General features: G+C 31.6%; 3 protein-coding genes across 4 annotated transcripts; all 3 read left to right on the forward strand.

The window, feature by feature from the left end:
- Nucleotides 1–2,066: 2,066 nt before the first annotated feature.
- GLYR2 (glyoxylate reductase 2) lies at nucleotides 2,067–5,570 on the forward strand. 2 transcript variants are annotated; one of them, XM_079053770.1, is made up of 12 exons: nucleotides 2,067–2,346; nucleotides 2,653–2,731; nucleotides 2,935–3,000; nucleotides 3,368–3,443; nucleotides 3,535–3,590; nucleotides 3,907–3,991; nucleotides 4,156–4,216; nucleotides 4,290–4,342; nucleotides 4,422–4,492; nucleotides 4,634–4,706; nucleotides 5,001–5,105; nucleotides 5,268–5,570. In XM_079053770.1, exons 1-12 carry the CDS (start codon nucleotides 2,187–2,189, stop codon nucleotides 5,424–5,426), a joined length of 1,044 nt encoding a protein of 347 aa, XP_078909896.1. In that variant the 5' UTR covers nucleotides 2,067–2,186; the 3' UTR covers nucleotides 5,427–5,570. The 2 variants fall into 2 exon arrangements, with proteins under 2 accessions (XP_078909896.1, XP_078909897.1); XM_079053771.1 differs by lacking the exon at nucleotides 2,067–2,346 and having other exon boundaries at nucleotides 2,646–2,731.
- A 5,198-nt stretch (nucleotides 5,571–10,768) lies between these two features.
- Nucleotides 10,769–13,488, forward strand: LOC145117132 (Survival protein SurE-like phosphatase/nucleotidase). The gene is made up of 9 exons (XM_079053445.1): nucleotides 10,769–11,344; nucleotides 11,636–11,798; nucleotides 11,877–11,920; nucleotides 12,013–12,090; nucleotides 12,168–12,321; nucleotides 12,397–12,549; nucleotides 12,640–12,750; nucleotides 12,860–12,925; nucleotides 13,034–13,488. The coding sequence occupies exons 1-9, from the start codon at nucleotides 11,058–11,060 to the stop codon at nucleotides 13,130–13,132; spliced, it is 1,155 nt and encodes a 384-aa protein (XP_078909571.1). The 5' UTR covers nucleotides 10,769–11,057; the 3' UTR covers nucleotides 13,133–13,488.
- Nucleotides 13,489–19,328: 5,840 nt separating this feature from the next.
- Nucleotides 19,329–20,529, forward strand: LOC145111120 (Ribosomal protein L34). The gene is made up of 3 exons (XM_079047419.1): nucleotides 19,329–19,691; nucleotides 20,061–20,157; nucleotides 20,244–20,529. The coding sequence occupies exons 1-3, from the start codon at nucleotides 19,421–19,423 to the stop codon at nucleotides 20,314–20,316; spliced, it is 441 nt and encodes a 146-aa protein (XP_078903545.1). The 5' UTR covers nucleotides 19,329–19,420; the 3' UTR covers nucleotides 20,317–20,529.
- Nucleotides 20,530–21,546: the final 1,017 nt, after the last annotated feature.

The following is a 21,546-nucleotide window of genomic DNA, read 5'->3' on the forward strand; positions in this document are numbered from 1 at the left end:
TTGTATTTAGTGATCGTGTATGTATAAAATTATAATTTCCTGGGTAGTTATGTAATATACTAAAACTTAGTCGGTTTATATCCAACATTTTGTAATTAAACTATCAATGTAAAATATTGTTTATGAATATGCATGTAGCATGTTTTGGAGTAATATGATGTAGTTATAGAGAGGGGTTCTCTCAATATATATATATATATATATATATATATATATATATATATATATATATATATTCTTCCAAAAGCTTATAACTCTCTAAGAAGTTCAAATTGAAGTAAGCTAGGTGGCACACGATTCCTACTAGTTAAAGAAGTCACATTGTTACAGAGTGTCTAAAGATCAATCACATACACAATACTACAAAAACCGTCAAGGCCCAACCATAAACACGGTTAAACAAGCCACCATGTTGTTTTGATTGTAAACACCATCAAACCACGATCATAACATTACAACCATCACACTTACACGACCAGCAACCAAAATCGCTAACGGCAAAAGTGCAAATAAAATTTTGCATCAGTAGTAGTAATCTATAATCATAACACAAATGGTACCCGAGTTTCAAAACATTTCCAGCAAAATGAGACCAAAAATTAAAAACACAAAAACCATTGTCATAGAAAAAATTAAGATTTTCGTATGTTGATAGATTTAGTCTATATGTAGAAAATAAATTCCAAAAATTATTCTTATAAAATGTCCATGTTTATTTTTTTTTACAAAAATAGTCCATATGTTTAAAAAATTATAAATATAATCCCAATCAATAGAAAATTTATGGATTAGGACCCCATAAAAAATTATAATATCACCTTAGTTTAGTTTAATAAGTAATAGTAATAATTTGCAGACAAAACTGCAAAAATGGTCCCTGTGGTATGCATTTTTTTTGGGGTTTTAGTCTAAACAATGACTTTTTTGGCTTCGTGGTCCTTTTGACCTAGTTTCATTGTGTTTTTGGTCCCTCCAAATTGTGAAATGACTGTAATACCATTGGGGTATTTATTTTCCATTTTTATTTAATTTCTTTTTAAATCTAATACTTATTTATTTATTTTAATAATTAAAAAAATAAGAATGGGACCCACCTCTCTCTCTCTCTCTCTCTCTCTCTCTCTCCACCGAGACTACTCCCAAGCTCCAAGTTCTTCTACTTGAACAAGATATGAGTTATGAATAATACCTAATTACTTCCTTATCATAACCCATAAGATGCAAACACTAGAGAAATAAAGGAACAAAGCTTGCTCCAGTGGTGACTGAGAAATCCCGAGGAAGGGAGGGGTAGCCGATCTCTGGCGAGCCCTCCTTGGTTCATTTGCTTCGGCGCTAGTAGCAACACACAAAGGGGGGGGGGGGGGGAGGAGCAAAGCAGTCGCCAATCAGGGTGGTGTTTTTGGATCTGTTATGGACGGCAGAAAGGAGTGAAGAAGAAAGAGAGGCGACTGTTGGTGGCTGTCATCGCTGACAATGGTGGGGAGAGGGTTGCTCTGGTAGCTCCTCGTTTTTTTTTCTTTCCTGATTCGACAGAAAACGCTGCAGACAAGGGGTTGGGAGAGAATGACGATCTTTAGGGTGTTTGGGTGGTGTTGCTCGGCCGGAGGAGGAAGGAGAAGGCAACTCCGGTGGCCGACAACCTCTTCCTTGGCCGGTGGTGAAGAAAAACGGGAAGGAACGACTGAAGGAAGGAAGAGAGAGAGAGAGAGAGAGAGAGAGAGAGAGCAGGTGGGTCCCATTCTTGATTTGATTTAACATTTATATTTAAATAAAAGAAAAAAAATAATTAAGTAAATGAAAAAAACAAATTAAAAGGGCAAAGTCGTCTTTTCAAGTTTATCGGGGACTAGTTTTACAATGAAACTAGCCCAAAAGGACCACGAATCCAAAAAAACCCGTGGTTTGGACCAAAACCTCCAAAAAATGCATACCGGACATTTTTGCAATTTTGTCTAATTTGCAATACCACAAACGAGATTCGATTATTTTAAAAACTGCTCTTCATCAATATAAAACCAATCAACTACCTCCGTTTACCACAAATATGCGTATTTTCGCCCCTCGACTCTTAAATTTTTAATCCCTCAACCAAACATGGTAAAATGTTATCTTGATTAGGATAGAAACTGCATTGAAATGTGTGAGCACATTGGCGCAACGAGAGAGATAACAAAAACAAGCCTATGTCGATCCTGGCCAGAGGGGCGAATTACAGTCACCAGTACGCAGCCATGGCAGCAAGCTTTTGCCCCGCACTCCCCCACCACTTGAAACCAACACCCATATCCAGATTTCCCAAAGTTTCTTTCTCTTTCAAAGTATTTTCTTCTCAAACCTCCGCAGGTATCCATTTTTTTCAATTCTATTTACTTCATTGTGAATTTGGAATTCTTAATGAGTGCGTTTTAGCTGTGATTATCAGTGGGTTTTGATGACGGAGTAGAATTCAGTTTATACTTCCTCGTTCCTGATTAAATTCCAATTTTGCTTCTGCAAATTTAGTTGTCCAATTGTAATCACATTAACCAACATAATGTTTAATTTGGGAAAAGATGCTGCGAGGGGGAATTTGTTTAGCAGATTATGACTTTCAAAGCACACATCCAAACACCCAATTTCATCTATCTTTTATTTTATTTTGTATGGCAGATGAAAACCCTACACGTGTGGGCTTTCTTGGTCTTGGAATTATGGGTTCTCCAATGGCACACAATTTGATAAAAGCCGGGTAAGAGTCAAAGTTTTACCTTATTCAACTTCTGGTTTTCATCTTGTTAAATCTTATAGTCATGTTATACTGTATCTACCTAGCCAAAAGTTATGTTTCTTTAATTTGGTTAAGAGATGATATATATGGGGATAATACAATTATAATTATATAATCATAAAATTGTTATATATTTATGATATATATTGATTGGTTTGTTGTAGATGTGACGTGACTGTTTGGAATAGGACTAAGAGCAAATGTGATCCTCTCATTGATCTTGGTGCAAAGTAAGGATTCATGTGCTACTTTCAATATATTTATAGCACAACTATTGATTTTCCTGTTTCTTTATGCTTAAAAGATACGATCTTTGTGAGAATATATTTGAACTACAGATACTTGTTTAGAATTTAGAATTCAAGTAAAGGGAAGTTGCTGAGAATAGCAATGTACTTTACTTTCTTTTACCAATATAAGATGGTTCCCATGACTTTAAAAAGACTATTAAAAAAAACTATTTGATTTATCAAGAAAAAACAGTATGAACAAAAAAGTTAAGATAAGAACATCATTTTATGAAGTCGTATTTTTCTAATTAATATCATTTTATGAAGTCATTTGATTTCTGTAAATATTTTTGTTGTATATGTGAAGATATAAGGCATCTCCTGGGGAAGTAGCAGCATCTTGTGATGTCACATTTGCCATGCTGGCTGATCCTGAAAGTGCAGTGAGTATGTCATATTAGAATGTTCTTTTTTTTTATATATAATTATTTCAATGCAATTTTTGACTAATTGTGATAATTGTTTTACAATCAGATGGTTGTTGCTTGTGGTGAACAAGGGGCTGCAAGTGGAATGAGTTCAGGAAAAGGGTATATATATGTATATTCTTATTGCTTGTATATAAAAGCATATAATAATTTGTTATTTAGGTTAATATAGATTACTTTTTAAGTAGCAAAATTCTCATTTTGGATATAAAATACTCATCAATGAAGACAAATTAAGCGAATCTTGTGGACCAAAGTCGATGCCTTTAGTTTATGGTAATGACTTCATAAGGGCAAAAAAGTAATATTAGAATGATTTTTTTACAAAAAAAGGGTATATGCCACACTTCCTTTTAAAAAAATTTGTGAAGGTTTGTTATTGAATATTTTTGTTTGTTCTTTAAATGGATACTTGTAGATATGTAGATATATCAACCGTTGATGGGCCCACATCCACGTTAATAAATGCACAGATAAAAGAAACCGGAGCACTATTTTTGGAGGTGAGTAGTTCTTGATCTTTCATCCATGCAAAAGACGTAAATGCCCTTCTCATCCTCATCACTGAAAATGAAAATAGTTCTAGAATGCTTTTTAGTTTAGAGATTCACAAACAACACAACAATTTCTATTTCTTTTAAATTTTAAATTTTTTTCTTTGTTTTAGGCTCCGGTTTCAGGGTCTAAAAAGCCTGCAGAGGATGGACAGCTAATATTCCTCACTGCAGGTATTAAAAAAAATAATGATATAATTCGTTAAATTTAGCCTCATTTTAAATTATATAAATGCCTTTTTTGCAGGTGATAAATCTTTATATGATAAAGTTTCTCCATATCTTGATATCATGGGAAAGGTATCATATTTATAATTATATAATTTTTTACTAAAATTTTTAAGAAAAATTTATATTATTATTTATGCTATTGGTCCAGTCAAGATTTTACCTAGGTGATGTTGGAAATGGAGCTGCAATGAAACTTGTTGTAAACATGATCATGGGAAGGTATTTCAAATCCAATTTTTTTATTTTTTATTTTTTTAAATTTTCACGTTCACCCATTTCTTTATTTGTGTATTATTTTTATTTTTTATTTTTTATTTTTTATTTTTTATTTTTGTTTTTTGTATTCGATACTATTTGCAGTATGATGACTTCTTTTGCTGAAGGATTGCTTCTTGGTGAGAAAGTAGGACTCGATCCAACTGTCATTGTTGAGGTACTCTACTACTCTCAAATGTATTACCTATTTATGAAATAATAATAATAAATAAATAAATAAAAAGTCAATGGGTCAACCCAACCCAACCCAACCCGTATTTTTCTTTTTTTGCTTGTTTGACCAAATCTTATTGACATACATGATACAGCATCCCAACCTGTCCATTTTTGTCACCTATACCAAAAAGATTCAGTTTTTCATGTTATTTGTTTATACAAATATACTTTTGACCAAATGTAAGCAGACATCTTTAAATTTAAAAAAAAAATGTATGTGGTGTCTTTTTTGTAGGTAATTTCACAGGGTGCCATTAGTTCACCAATGTTCTCAATGAAAGGCCCTTCAATGGTGCAATCCAAGTACCCCACTGCTTTTCCCTTAAAGCATCAACAGAAGGTAAAAAAATTATATTTGACAAATAAAAAGGAAAAATAAAAAGTTATGACTTAATGGGAAAGCCTCTCACTTTCTTTATAAAAATTTATGACTTAATGGCAACTATCAAACAACCTCTAAGTTGTTAAATCTATAAAAGTAAAAAAAGATTTGTTGTTGTAGGATATGAGGCTTGCTCTTGGATTAGCTGAATCTGTTTCTCAATCAACACCAATTGCAGCTGCTGCAAATGAGCTTTACAAGGTGGCTAAGTCTCATGGATTAAGTGACCATGATTTTTCAGCAGTTATTGAAGCACTTAAAGTCAAACTAAAAGATTAAAAACACCACTTAATACTTAATACTCCTGTATGTTTTGTGTATTCATTTAAATTGAACTGAAAAGATCCTTTTTTGTATAATCGACAAGTATATGTGTCTCATTCAACTTCAAATGTATGGGATTATATTATACCTTTTTGAGTATATGCTTGTTTCTTTATAAAAAGGAAAAAAAAATAACTATCTTTTTATTATTCTATGGTAACTAACATTTGTTAAATAGAAAAAAAGGGTAAGAATTATTCCCCTCCGACAATGAATACACGACGGTTTATAACAGGTTGTAAGTAATGAAGTGGTTTTATGAGGTTGGAGACATTAACTATAAAACTAATTCAATTATGGTTGGTGAGGTGTATTTAATTTCTTTTTGACTATTTCTACAAAATACCAAAACCTGTCTTCAATTATTATCACTTTTATGCTTTTGCAACTAGAAAGCAATATGATGACATGTGATACAATAAAGAAGTTGGTTACATACCTTTGCAACTCTCTACTTTTTAACAAGTTTTATAAGGTTAAATATAATTTTTGGTCATTATCATTCTGAAAGATACGGTGGTATTTTTCTTGGTACATAATCTTGAGAAAGCTGCAAAAATGGTTCTTGTCGTTTGCTGGGTTTTTTTTTTGGATTGGATCCAAAAACTGTCATTTTTACAAATAAATAAATAAATAAAAAACCTTGAGGAAGTTGCAAAACTTGGTCTCTGTAGTTTGCTCTTTATTTGTAGATTGATCCAAAAAAGTGTCAATTCTGCAAAAAAAAAATGTTCTTTTGACATGATTATATTATGGTTTTGGTCAATGATTTTAACATTATATAATTGTTGGAAAAACATGATCATAAGTCGTGGTCGTGTAATAGTTTTTTACACTTGTTTTTGATTGATGAGACTCATTAGTGAGTTTATCGAATAATAAATCTTATTTGTTTAGCATTCGATTGAAATAAACTCCTCAACCAAGTTACAAAGTTAATCAATTATAACAAGCTCTTCAATCGGAACTAATCCGCTGTATAATTATTGAAAAAGCTATCAATAATTATGTGAGAATTGCCTTAATGTTCGAACAAACTCGGTAAACGAACAATTGTATCGATGGATTTCATAATGTCCACCAACATCTATAACAAGACGATAACATAATTCACTACTTTAGTCAATTAAATGGCTGATTACAAAATCAAACCACCACCATAGAAATTCAATAATCTAAACCCAAATTGAGTGATCAAATTCAAAAGAAATATAACAACAAAAGTTTGTTCTAACGGAATTATATGGATAAAAAAAGCCTAATCAACAACTTCTAATATTAAACCTAAAGTTACTCACATGATTACAAAATCAAATGCTGACACCAATGATTTAGCCATTTAAGACAACTAAACCATCCAGAACTATAAAATATTATATGAAAAAGATAATCAAAGACTTATAATGGAAGAAAATCAAGTGTTTTGGTACTAAGAATCCTAAAAGTTTTCAAGTCGTTGTCCCCCCGCTTGTTCCTCTCGTGAAAACGTGGTGCTAGAAACCAAACCTCCTATTTTTTCCGGAAAAAAATCTCTTAAAATTCAAAAATCCACGTTCTGGAAAAATGATTAACTTGGTTATGTTACTCCTAAAAACTAAACTATGTCACTCAAAATTATAACAAAGAACTTCATTATATGGTCATGTCGTGCGAAGGCCAAAAACTGACATGGTCATGTCACTCCAAAGTATGTGTCATTTTCTTAATTTCTTCAACTGGCATGGCTATGTCTAAAATGCATGGTCAAGTCAAATCTTTTTCAAAATTTCTTCGACTTTTTGTCTTCCAGATCATGCTCAACATTCACACATTACTGTTTCAGTTTGTCTATAATTTGTCTTCAAATTAGCTCGTGTCACTCCAAAGTGATATTGTCCAAATTAGTCATATATTTTGGGGTAATTATCTTAATATTTAGGGCTTAATTTATATAATTAAATATAAAAGATACATATAATGCTTTGTTTTGAATAAATTTAGGAAAAAACATGGCTTGGAGCAAAAGGAACAAATTGGAGTTGAAAAGAGCTAAAAAAATATTGAAAAACGTGAAGCAACCAAAATCACGCCGTGACGAGAAAGTAGTCGCACAACGAATTTCTGCGATTTCCAAAAATCAAATTTCGACAACGAGAAGATCGAGACTGACTTAAATGCAAATAAGGCTTAGCGCCACGAACCATTACCCTTAGCATTGCGAAAATATGCCAACATAAAACACTATAAATAAATGTTTTCTCAACCCTAATTCTTGTGTGCAACCCTTGGGGACTTCTCCTAAGAGGTCAGAAGGTATTCTAATCGTCCAAAAACCCTTTTGGTCGATTTTGAAGGTGGATAAGCAAATTGAAGCAAAGATTTGAAGAATCGGAGCGAGAAACATTATGATTTCGAATCGGTTTGCTTAATAATCATGTTTTGTAAATCGTTTCTTATGTTTTTATGTTTTAGTTTATCGATTATGGGGTAAAACTCTAATGTTTTCACTAGATTAGATGTAACCTAGTGATTTGGTGTGATTCAATCGTACGAATATTAGTTATGTTTAATATATTATATTTGTTTGATAAAAAATCTTTATATGTTAAAGTTATGGTTTTTCTTATTTATTGCTAAAGTTAGTAGAACTTAGATCATTTGTAACGTCCCAAAAATAAGACCCAAAAATCTTTTATTTTAAATTAATAAAACAGTTGCCATATCGTTGTCATAAAACCAATGTAATCAAATTTTATCAATACATCATAATAATCAGAGTGAATCACAAAATGCGAAATCGAGTGGTGTGTGCTCTGCAATCCTCCCGGGTTCTTCCCTTTGAAGACATAAGTACCTGAAACATACACCAAAAATCGTAAGCACAAAGTTTAGTGAGTTCCGTAAAATACCACATAACACACATACATAAATAAACACATAGTGAACCCCACCCTTCATCGGGCCCCGTTCGGTATACATATCTGTAATTCATCGGGCCCCACCCAGCATACATATAAACATATAAACATGTAAACACATAACACATGCAATAATCACAAATATACATAACATACAAAATGGTCATCGAGCCCCGCCCTGTAAGCATACGAGTACATATCACATGTAAGAGTCACGCAGACATCTAGCATCCTAACATAACAAAATCATGGGCCGACATTGGTGCCTTTGACCCGCTAAACATGGTGAGTAAACTCACCTCGCACTGCTGAATCGTACAGATAAATCTCTGGTTGTTGGCTCGCTAGAATCCCCGCGCTATCAATCACAAAATAATCATCCAATTAATAATTAGATCCTAACTCACACAAAGAGTCTAATATATGGTAAAAGACCTTTTTACCCTTGGCCCAAAGCCTAGGCCTAAACCAATTTTCCAAAAGCCCAAATTCCAAAATAATCACCTCAAGCCCAATTATGGCCCAATTTTCCAAATTGGGCCCAAATCTCTTTCATGGGCATTTTCCAAGCAAACCCAAAACAAGCATCAACCTAAAAACCTGATGGCCCAACAAGGCCCTAAGCATCTAAGTCCAAACATAGCTCAAACCGAAAGCCCAAGCGTCTGAAGACCAACCTGCTGAGTATGCGGGGCGTACTCAGCACGTACGCGCAACGTACTCGCTTAAAGACTTGTACGCTAAGCGTACCTGCTTGTACGCCCAACGTACTCCCCCATTTGGCCAACTTCCATTTTTCAAGCTCTTAATCGATTAAGACCTCAACCAAACTCAGATCTGACTTCCTTAAGATGGTTTATCACGTAAAGTTGCCAACTTTACGTGCATGCATGGCTTAATGAGGCTCTTAGAGCTCAAAAGAGCTTAATAAATGACTTAATGCATGCATGAGACCATAAACACCATAAAGTTTGCACCTTTAAGCTTAATAAGCCATCCAAACATCCAGATCTACAAGATTTAGCTTCTAAAACGGTCTTAGCTCATCAAGACCAACCAAAAGGGACTAAAATGGTCATAAATAAGTCCAAAAGAAGATCCATAAGAGAACCTATCAAGATAAGATCTTTATACCTCAAATGACTTTGCAAAAGGAGTGATGATTCTGGATCTCTAAGCTTCACACTAAGCAATGGACCTTCAACCTTCTTCTATCCCTTCAAAATGAGCAAATAAGCACCAACTTTTCTTCTCAAGAGCTCAAAGACACAAAATGATGGCTAAGGGTCGAAATTTAGGGTTTAGGAGGTATGAAGGCTAGTAAAGAGGCCAGCCCTAGGGACTTGAGGAGTTTATATAGGGCGCAACACCCTAAAATTAGGGCTTCATTAAACCCTCGTACGCCCAGCGTACGAGGCTCTACTCCACGATCATACTTCCCCCTTAGTACGCTAAGCTTACCATGTGGTACGCCCTGCGTACTAGCTTCTCAGCTAGTACGCTAAGCGTACCCTATGGTATGCCCCGCGTATTAATCACATTTTTTTTAACATTCAAAGCAACCCGTGAAATTTTTACATCTTATTCGAAGCTTATGGTTAGTTTGGTTTTCATGATATAACTAATGCATATTTATACATTATGGTTTGAATGTAAAAAAGAACACCTTGTATTTAAATAAAAATGTGGTTTTTAAACGAAAAAAATATATTTATACGGTTTAAAATGTAATAAAAAAAATATTTATACGGTTTCAAATGGTTTATGGTCAAAATTAAACAAAATTGGAAAAATGATGTTCGATTTGGAACAAAAAAACAGAGTGTCAAAATTGAAAGAAAAAATTAAACTTAGTGTCAAAATCGAAAAAAGTGAAAACTTAATGTCTTTTGTGGAAAAAAATTCAATTTTGACACGTCAGCATGTCATGTCAACATGCCACATCATCAAAGCTGACACGTAATCATGCCACATCAGCAGGTGACCGGGTTGACCGGTCAAATGGTCAGAATTGTAAAAAAATTAAAAAACACAGTATCAAATTTGAGACAAAAAAAATACAGTGTCAAATTAGAATTTTGGTGTAAATTTAGTATCTTTTGTGTTATTTATCCTAGAAGATAATATTTAATAGGTGACTTTGAATGAAAGAAAAAAAAAACATAAAAATAATGAATAAATATTAAATAATTTAAAATAATTAAAAATTATCAAGTATTCAAGTTATATATATATATATATATATATATATATATATATATATATATATAACCAAAAAAAAATAATCTAATACACTAGAAATATATCTACGAAGACAATTTTTATTTGATATTCACTATATGAAAAGAGAGGAAACTGTAAATAACTCCGAAGGGTGAATGAAAGGATATCCCCATCATTCATTATCACACTGTTTCTTTATCCTTCCCTCTTCCTCTCCCTCTCCCTCTCTTTGATTAGTGGTACCCCATTCAAGCAACATTCTTTATTTCTCTCTCTACATCTCCATCGCCATTTTTATATACACGCCGTTTGAATCGCTCTATCCATTCCTTCCATCATCAATCACACTTTTTCCACAATCCCTCATCCCATTCTCTCTCCCTATCCTCCCCCCTTTTTTCTCTTTTCTCTCTCTAGGGTTTGATTTCCCTAACTTTCTATCTTTGTTTTGTAAAAAAGAAAAATAATGACGACTCCTGGCATGAAGTTGCCTCCAGGTTTGGTTTCGAATCTACAGGATGTTCTTAAGAAGAAAGGCAACCCTGCTCCCGAAGAAAATGATGACAAATCGAACAATAAAAAGGATGATGAATCCGCCGTTCAGTCTTCTGCTCCCGTTGATGATTTTGACCCTTCCAAGCCTGTGATTTTTGTTACAAATAGTGACGGGATCGATTCTCCTGGTCTCATTTTTCTCATTGAAGCTCTTGTTAGTCAAGGCCTCTATAATGTCAGTGTCTGCGCCCCTCAAGTGTAAATTTCTTCACCCTTTACATTATACATAAGTGATTTACCGAATTAGCTCTAATATGTTATAAATCCCTCCCTTTTTTTTCTGCTTGATTCTCTGGCTTATGGAATATTGGGAGGTGTCTGGATGTGCTTTTCGAATTTGATCATGTGATGTTAATAATTCAAAACTAGTTTTACTTTACATCTGGATTTGTTGTCGGTATCAAACACCAAAATCTATCCTTCGAATCAAAAAGATAATTTCTTTGCAATCTTGAGGTTAATTGATATATTTATCCATGGGATTTGCAGTGATAAATCATTATCTGGCCATTCGTATACATTTCAAGAATCAATTGCTGTAAGCTCAGTTGAAATCAAAGGTGCCACTGCGTACGAGGTTTCTGGTACTCCTGTGGACTGTGTTTCTTTAGCCTTATCTGGGGCATTGTTTGCCTGGTCAAAACCACAACTGGTATGTTTCTTTAGGTGTTATCCTTATTCAATCATCAATTTTATCATAAATTTTGACTCATTTTGGTATGATCATCAGGTGGTTGTTGGAGTTAACAAGGGTCCAATCTGTGGCAATGACATGTAAGTACTTCTTCTATCGCTCTATCAGCTAAATATTCTCAAATTTTAAGTTATCAAAATCCAAAAAAATCATCTTTTTAATAATCAAACAGGTTTTCCTCGAGTGCTGTAGCTGGAGCTAGACAAGCCTTAATTAGTGGGATACCATCTTTATCAATCTCCCTAAACTGGTAACTAACCAATTCTCCTTTAGATTATTAGTTTTACACACATTTAATAAATCAAATCAAATGTTCATATGTTCCAGGAAAAAAGGTGAAAGTCAAGAAAATGAATTCAAGGATGCTGCATCTGTTTGTTTACCTGTTATAAACTCAGCCATGAAAGATGTAGAAAATGGGACTTTCCCCAAAAGCTCTTCCTTACATATCACCGTTCCTTCTTCCCCTTTAGAAAACAAGGTTTGTTATATATTTTATACCTTAATCACAATTTTATCTTTGAGGGACTAAAACTGTTACTTTTCATATTTGCAGGGGTTTAAGTTGACAAAGCAGAGTTTATGGAGGTCAAAACCGGTATGGCAAGCAATTGCAGCCAATAGAAACCCTTCAGCTGCAAGGTTTATGTCAAATCAACCAGGCATGGGTTTGCAACTTGCACAACTTGGTCGAGATGCATCTGCTGCAGTAAGTAATTTATATAAAAGCTGTTAAATTTTTATAAAAGTTTGGATCTTTTTTATAATTTGATTGTTTTGTTGTGGTTATTTATTGAAGGGTGCAGCAAGAAGGTTAAACTCACAGAAGAAGAATTTGGAGGTTGTTGAATCAGTTGGTGTATCAGGGAAAGTTGACCCCAATAAAACAGTCAAATACTTCAGGCTAGAGGTAGGCTTTTTAAATATCAGTTATCATATATCGAAGAATGTATTTCAATCAAAGTTTCTAGCATTATTTATGTTATGAAAATAAAAGCATTTTATAATTAATGATGCAGTTTCAAGACACTCCCCAAGAAGAAACAGATGAAAATCTTGATTTCAGAGCCCTTCTAAGCGGATTTGTAAGTCCCCTAAACTTATTTCAACATTAAAAAACTAAATACTTTTTTTTTTAATTATAAAATTTGTGAAAGTACATACACTAAATCTGTTTAATTGTTTTGAAACAGGTGTCAGTTACTCCCATATCTGTATCTCACATGATTGAGCCAGACATTGAAAAGGCAGCATCTGAATGGATTACTGCTGCACTTCAAACCGATAACTGAGGTGGAGTGGAGTAATTAATTATTCATGTATATTTGAAGAAGATGAAAATTGGTATTTAAGCTTTTAGCAATTATTTGAAGGAATTGGACATCATTGCTGAATTGTGTTGTTGAGGTTAGATTTTTCAACTTTATTTATTTATATTGGGTGAGAAAATCATTCCCCACAAGATTGTGTGACATGTTGTAAAAGACCTTTTTGGTCTTTTGATTATTTATTGCTGACAATTGTCACCATTTTTTTTTAAATGTAACTTTGAATTGGAATTGTAATTTTGTAGTTGTTTGTTGTCAAATGGATATACATACTGCTACATTTTAAGGTTATTTATTTATTTATCTTTTTTTCTTTTAAATTGTTTCTTTTTGTATGGAGAAAATGGATCGGAGGTGTTTTTAGGTGTTTGATTACTAATTATAAATGATGTTATAATTAATTATTTTTGAAATTACATCATTATCTTATGTCAAGTATTGTTTTTATATAATTAATTCATAAATCAATGATTTTTTGTCATTTTAAATTATCATTAACAATATTTTTTTTATTAAACATGTAATTCAAACATCCATTATTTTTCCCGACAAACATTTAATCCAAATCATGCATTCCTAAAAAAAAAATAATAGTAATAAATAACAACCCAATAATCTATATGATTGTTACTAGTGAGAAGACCATTTCTTGACAAGATTGCCCTTTATTAAGGGCAAAAGTCAAAATCTTGACTTGACAAATCCTGTTAAGGTGGTTGGTGCAATTGATGATGGTCATAAAGATGTGGAATATGTTTTTTTCATGATTGTTAGACATGATTTGGCCAAGTACTTTCTTACCTAGATTAAACTGTGGAGAAAGGCCCTTTTAAAATGATTACACTTGTTTGGTGTAATGGTCAAAAATCTTGAAAAGTAAGTTGAAGTGAAGTGTTGATGACACTTCCATTTTTAGGCAAAATGAGTGGGTGGAATAATAAATTATGTAATGAGTAAGTGTGAGTTTGAATTAAAAGGGTACTTTTTTGGTTTGTTAAGATACAATGAGTTGATGTGTCAATAATTTTTTTAGTTTGCATGGGGACAAGTTCATATTGATAAAAATGAAGCGAAAATAGAAGAATTTAGATGAAATCTCCGGTTGTTAAAATATTATTTTGTTTTTTAAATAAACTTTTGAACGCATTCCGCAGAGCTTAAATACTTAGATTGTTGCCTTTAATTTTTCTCTGACTTGTTCTATGAGCTATCAACAGATAAAGCGTGTTTAGTAATAAATTAAATAATGATTTAAAGTATATTTTTTATGTTTAAAACATTTTTTTGGTGTCTTGTGATTGTTTATGTGACTTTTCCTTCTTTATTTTTTCTTTTGCTTTTTTATGATGTTCTCTTACCAATTATTACTATATCTTTTCACCTACATCTCTCTCATGTTCTTTATGAATTATCACAAGTATATATTTATTTACTTTGTCTTATATATAAAATAATTTGGAAGAGTAAAATAGTACCTGATTTGTTGCAATACAAATTATTCTGAAGGGTAACATATGTATTATACTTTGACAAAGAGAACAAATTTCAGTTAGTAAGGTTCTAACTCTAGATGCTGATAAACAGTAAATTAATATTTTCAAAAATGTATTTATTAATTTGTTGCAAACCAACTATAGTGTTTATGTAATGTAGAGAAGAAACACTTGATTTTGCTAGAAATGACTTGGAGCAAGCTTGTGGACTATTCTAAAATATCTTTGGTAACACTAATTTTTATTTTTTTAGAAAAGGCAAATTGATATACTCATAAACTACACCTAATTATATATATGTTTCAGATGAGACTTGAAGTCTTGAACTCTCGTCCTCAAAGAAGGAAAACAACACCTTATACCTGTGGGTTAGAAACCCTTTGGTTACTACTGCCAATTAATTACAAATCATGAGGTATTCGATGTGTATTCTCAACTTGATTAGTGTAATGTTAAAAATTAACATGCACTAAATAAAACAATCTAAGATACCGAACTTATTTGTACTGTTGTTTTTTACCTGTTATAGTCTTTTAGCACCTCGCAAATAGATTTTGATATGAATTTTATTAACACGAATTTGATATAACAGTTTTCCTCTTTGTTTGGAACAAATCAAAAGTTTTTTTTTTTTTTTTTTTTTTTTTTTTTTTTTTATAATATAATGCTGAAAAATGAAAATCATTAAGAACAATATAAACAACAAAAGAACATGAGAATTATAAGTCAAAACAAAATTCCGGTTCAAATGGAAACAAAAATTAATTCTCAAAAGAATGTAATGAGATTATTATGGATCAAATCACTTCCAAAATTGAAAACGTTTATAGTCGAGAAAACATGAAAGTTGAAATTAGCTTCCAACAAAATTGTCACATGTGAAGTTCAAGTTATATATATATATATATATATATATATATATATATATATATATATATATATAGTCCAATAGTCTAAAAACAGAAGATTAGCGGTAAACTTGCTAAAATGAAAAAAGAAAAGAAAAAAAGAAAAATGCAAGACCTTTTTGAGGAGAAAAATAAGTTGAAGTTTAATTCGAAAAAACTAAATATAGTGTCTTTTATTGTATTAACACTTTCGATTATTAAAAAGGCAAAATGTAGAAAAACACAACAATTTATCTACCAACATTTAGAAAAACTCTACATTTTGTTTACATGCAAAAAAAAACCATTACATTTTCAGTTACTTTTAGATTTACCAAAATATCTGTTTTTTAAGAAGTTATCGATCGTTTTGTGGCATGATATTTATATTGTTCGTTTTTAGGTTGACATGTAAAAATGAATAAATGATGTCACTTATTTTTGCTTGAGTAAATGACCGTTAAGTAAATGATATCGTTCTCATGTTTTACCTTAAACAAGAGGAACATACTTATTTTTGTTTCCATGTTAATCTAAAAACGAAAAATATAAATGTCATGTCACAAAACAATCTGTAATTCCTTTAAAAAATCGGATATTTGCGTTAATGTGAAAGGTAACTGAAAATGTAAGGAGTTTTATGTATATAAACGAAATATAAGAGTTTTTCTGAATGTTTGTAGATAAATAATTGTGTTTTTCTGCATTTTGCTCTTATTAAAAAAGATCATATAATTTAACATAGAGGCGGGTGTCATTAACCAACTATAACCAATCCATATACTTATCATGGTTTCGTTAACCGTGTACCTTAGGCCCTCGTAAACAGTTATAATCATGATCCTTTCTTACCATATTTATTTTTCAATAAATTTATTAATTAGTATGATAATCGAGACACAAACATGAAATTTGATATTCAAGATCATCATTATATACTTATAAAGGAAACATTTTTCCTTTCACCACATTCATTTGAAACTCTCATTCATTTTTTCTTTCACCACATTCATTTGAAACTCCCATGACTTTTCAATTTCTTTCTAATAATGATTTTAAGTTGGTTAATAAGGTTAAATAAATATAAAACCTAAAGTGTAATCATATATAAACTAAATTTCAATATTAAAAGAATATATTTTCTTCTACTTATAAAGTTATGTTTTTAACTTTTAACATATTATACTTAATTTATTAGCTCTAATATGTTGTTGTATGTAAAGCATTGTCATTTTAAAGCTACAACTTTTGAACAATTTGTATAAAATACTTAAAGTGTAAATTTATATATAACCTTACAGGATCAACTTAAATATAAATTTTTGTTCAACTTAAACAACCTAATGAATATTTTTTAAATAGTTAAAAGTGATAAACTGTAGTGTCTTTCTAATAATGATTATACGTTTGTTAATAAGGTTAAATAAGTATCAAACCTAAAGTGTAATCATAAATAAACTAAATTTAAATATTAAAATAATATTTTTACTTCTACTTATAAAGTTATGTCTTTAACTTCTAACATATTATACTTAATTTATTAGATTTAATATGTTGTTGTATGTAAACCATAATTAGTTTAAAGCTACAACTTTTGAATAGTTTTGACAAAATACTTAAATTGTTAATTTAAATATAACATGACAGAGTCACCTTCAATATAAATTGCAGTTCCACTTAAAAAACGCAAAGAATATTTTGTGAATAGTTAAAAGTGATAAATTGTAGTGCTAAATGCAAAAACTAAATTGTAATATCAATTTAACTAAAATATTTCCTAAAGATATTTTTCTAATCGTTAAAACTTTCAAATAAGTAGCTTAAAATAACTTACAATAACAATAGTTAAAAATAACTTTAGATAAATGATTATATTGTTACCTTTAAAATCAAAAAAAAAATTGTTTGATGTTTTAAATAATTACAATGATAGAAATTAGAACGTTAAGAAAATAAATATTAAAAAATTAATTAACAATAACAACAATTATAAATAACATCACAGCATATATTATATTTAATTTTATTCTTAACTAGCAGGTAGAGGTTATTCAAAATATTGAGATTATGTAGTTTTAATACATGTATATATTTTTATATAATTCAAAATAATTTATATATCAACTTAGTATATACGAATTATTATATCAAATTTAACAACAACATTATTGTTATATTTAAAAAAACATATATTTGTAAATATTTCAGATATATAGATGCTTCTGCGCAACGCGCGGGCATTCGCCTAGTTACAAAATATAAAAGCCAGAAACAAAAAATTTGTCAAAAATACACGAAAGAAAGCATTTTATGTTTTTGTGTTGAACCAAAGAATCTCACCCCTATTTAAACACATTCTAAAAGGATAAATAGTCATAAATGTGCCAAATTTTGACTCAACCTTCCTACCCCGCCCAACCTATTTGCCCCAAAGAATCTCACCCCGAAAGAGTAGATGACTAGCGTTGACTACGATCAACGTGTGTTGACAACGGTCAACGGGGTGAAGTCTACGGTTTTAGGGCAATGGACTACTGTTTCCCGGTCCGTCTACTCTTTCGGGGCCAATTGGTCCATAGTATATAATGTATTGATTTTCTGATTAGGTCATTTTTATTACTTTTTCCTTTGTTTCTCTACTGTTTTCTCTCAATGGAGCACCCGAAGAACAATGTCGTACGTCTATTTTTTATAGAAATTTTACCGTATTTTTGTTAGGAGTAGTTTTTGTACAAGGGATAATTTTTTAAAAAAAAAACCGAAAAAATAGTAAAATCGTAGGCTTCATACGAAACCTACAGTGTACAAGTCCACAATGCACAGTTTGTGCAGTGTGGACTTGTACACCGTAGGTTTCGTATGAAACCTACGGTTATTATTTTTTTTTCATTTTTAAAAAAAATGGTTGTAACCTGCAAAAAATTATATATATGTTATGATTCATTGATTTTTTTCGAAAAACAAAAAAAAAAAATTACCGAAACCGTAGGTTTTTTGGAAACCTATAATGCACAGTTTGTGCATTAAATGGTTGTACACCGTAGGTTTCCTTAAACCGTAGTTCGTCAAGAGGAAACCGTAGGTTATAAAATAACCTACGGTTTTAGATTTTCGAAATTATTTTTTTTATTTTTTTATTATTTTTTATATTTAAATCGAAACAGTAGACCATTTGACGAAACAGTAAGTCACTCTAATTACCTACGATTTTGTGAGCTATTTTTGAACAATTACTAATTTTTGGCTATTTTTAGATAGGTAATTAAGGAAAATGGCTAAATTAGTAATTCTCTTTTCTTATCTCTTCTTTCATTTCCATTTTCTTTGTAAACCCACAATACAAGGGATCCATTTTTTTAAACCCTCCCAAGTCTCAACTGACTTGTAATGTACAAGTACTAAAGCCAAATATACCAATTGGGAGAGAAAGATTTAGCAGGCTACTAAAGCCGCTCACTGCCACCATTCTGAACCTGTTCAAGGGGAGGAGCCATGAGTTTGAAGGCACCGTATTTACCCCCACTCCGTCCATCTAAGAGACAAAAAACGGCAACAATCAGGCTTTTTTTTGACAGGGTTTAAAATTTTGAATTGAGCCTTTATAATCGGCTCCGAATATGGATATTGGAAATTACCCGACCTTTTGGGCTTTATTGTACCAATGTTGGGCCAAACCCGGGCCCTAATAGGTTAACCGGGTATAACATAAAATAGAGGGACTCGGTATTTAGGAAAATATAAAACAGAGGGACTCATTATTGAAATATTCTATAGTTTAGAGTCTATACCGAAACTTTCTCGTTTCTACAAAATTTAAGATCGCCGTCGAAACATCCCTCTATCTCCCTTTAGCCCTCTGTTTGGCCGGAAAGATGTCGTCTAAAACCCTAATTCGCACCGGAGTTTCGATGTTGAGCCGTATTATGAATCCGGTTGTTCATCCTGACCCGGCTCATAAGTTCGTTCCCCAGATCTTTGAAATCGCACCGAAGCTTTCCACCCCACAGCCATTTCCATCTCTTCTGAATCTACAGAACCCGCTGAATTTGATCCAAAACGATGCAGAAACCCTAAATAGAGTTTCTGAAGAAGGGTTCTTGTATCCATGCGGGCTTCCTTCTCTCCGATTCTTCCTCCCTGACGGTAATTACCTGTTTCCCGATTTGAAATCGTGCAATATATGTTCAATAGAATGTAGAATCTAAATAAAATTAGAGAATTTGTCTAATACTGCGATTTGAACATATGTAAAAACTTATTCTTGCCTATCGAATTATTACTTTGTTGTCTTCCGGACATGGATGAAGCTTAATTTACAGTTTTCATTATGTACAAAATATAAAGTAGGTCATCGGTGAAGAACAGGGTCATGTGTAACTACGAAATTTGATGAAAAATGAAATTTTCAACATGGATTTTAATGGAAACTTGATAAGGCAGAGCTTAAACCATGTTTTGATTCTTGTGAAGAGGGTTAGAGTTAGGGTCTCATATTGTTTTCTATTTGTTCAGGAGATGATTCATCATCAAGTGAACCTTTGTTGTGCATCAAGAGAACTTATCAACCTAGCAACCTCAGGAGGAAAAGGGTTCATGGTTACCTGGCTAGGTAGATAAGAATTTAGTTTTCATGATCTTGTAATTACACTCTGCATGTTGGCTATTAATAGCAACTTGGTGTTGAACTTTATGCAGGAAAGCAACAAAAGGAGGTAGGCGAGTTATTGCTAGGAGGATTGCCAAGGGTCGATCTAGAATCGCAGCTTAAAAGAGGTGATGCTAAATCTTTGAATCATCTGTAATGGCTGTCAATGTCTGCAAGTGATTTTGATGCATTTGCAACTAATTATTAGGGCTTTTGTGAGGGAGATAGAAAACATCATGTTGATTTTTGCAGTAAGTTTGTGTTATTTCTTTTTGGTAATTTCAGCAATAACCAAATTTGTCCCTTATGTAAACGGATTAAAATTTCGGATTATAATTCCGGGTGTGGCATGAAGATTGCTTAGGGGGTGTTTGGCTTAGCTTTTCACAGCCAAAAGTTCTTTTTGGAAAAGAAAAAAAGCAAAAGATGTTTGGCAAAACTAGTTTTAAAAGCTACTTTTAGAGTTTTGATACAAGGAAAATGAACTTTTTGGAAAAGTCAGGAAAACCTGACTTTTTGTAACTTTTCCAAAAAGGACTTTTGGGCTGTGAAAAGCTAAGCCAAACACCCTTTTAGTCAGCATAAATGTTTTTCATGTAAAGGAGATGGAAAAGATAGGGGCAAAATAGTCATTTATGAATATAAAGGCTACACCGTTTTATTTTAGGATGGAAAGAGCAGAAAATGGAACTGTTGCTATATTCACAAAAAAAAAATAAAATAATAATAATAATAATAAGTGGAATGTATTTTGTTATGTAGTCATTTCTTTTTACATGGAGTACCTATGCTTTATAGTTTTTGTTCATGTCAAATTTAGTTTAGAGTTTGATCATTAGCAAATGAAGATATTTTTTGTAAAATCTTTTACAAAAGTAAATTGTCTAAGATGATAATTGACCTAAACCTCAAGTTAGTTGGCATCATGTGTATTTCACCCTAGATACTTAAAAGAAGTATGTTTATGAATTGATAGCAATACAAATTTCATCGTATTGCGCACGAATTCTTGATCTTCTAGAGAAAAAACATAGAGATTTTCCTTAGTAAATATTTTAATATTTCATGGTATTAAATTGTTTTATTTTGTAAACAAATTTTTTAGATGATAAATAGTTTTTTGAACTATTTCAATATATGTAGCATATATTATTACATGTAATGGAATATTTTTATATTGTAGTTTATTTAACGACTAGGTGTGAGACCCGCGTATTACACGGGTTGATTTAAAAAAAGATTAAACATTAAATTAAAGTGTAACACGGGTTGATTTAAAAAAAGATTAAACATTAAATTAAAGTGTAAACAGAAAAATATTTTTTAATTTACAACTTTAAAATAAGAAAGGAA

The sequence above is a fragment of the Lactuca virosa genome, chromosome 5 (assembly GCF_052849685.1).
Source record: "Lactuca virosa cultivar CGN04683 chromosome 5, Lactuca_virosa_CGN04683_v6, whole genome shotgun sequence".
Lineage (NCBI taxonomy): Eukaryota > Viridiplantae > Streptophyta > Magnoliopsida > Asterales > Asteraceae > Lactuca > Lactuca virosa.

Bases quoted from the DNA above. Each gene is read 5' to 3' on its own strand.
- GLYR2 (XM_079053770.1), top strand. From the start codon at position 2,187: ATGTCGATCCTGGCCAGAGGGGCGAATTACAGTCACCAGTACGCAGCC. The intron at 4,343-4,421 runs GTATCATATTTA...CTATTGGTCCAG, and splicing joins ATCTTGATATCATGGGAAAG to TCAAGATTTTACCTAGGTGA. The intron at 4,707-5,000 runs GTACTCTACTAC...TCTTTTTTGTAG, and splicing joins ATCCAACTGTCATTGTTGAG to GTAATTTCACAGGGTGCCAT.
- LOC145111120 (XM_079047419.1), top strand. From the start codon at position 19,421: ATGTCGTCTAAAACCCTAATTCGCACCGGAGTTTCGATGTTGAGCCGT. The intron at 19,692-20,060 runs GTAATTACCTGT...CTATTTGTTCAG, and splicing joins CCGATTCTTCCTCCCTGACG to GAGATGATTCATCATCAAGT. The intron at 20,158-20,243 runs GTAGATAAGAAT...AACTTTATGCAG, and splicing joins GTTCATGGTTACCTGGCTAG to GAAAGCAACAAAAGGAGGTA.
- LOC145117132 (XM_079053445.1), top strand. From the start codon at position 11,058: ATGACGACTCCTGGCATGAAGTTGCCTCCAGGTTTGGTTTCGAATCTA. The intron at 11,799-11,876 runs GTATGTTTCTTT...TATGATCATCAG, and splicing joins CCTGGTCAAAACCACAACTG to GTGGTTGTTGGAGTTAACAA. The intron at 12,322-12,396 runs GTTTGTTATATA...TCATATTTGCAG, and splicing joins CTTCCCCTTTAGAAAACAAG to GGGTTTAAGTTGACAAAGCA.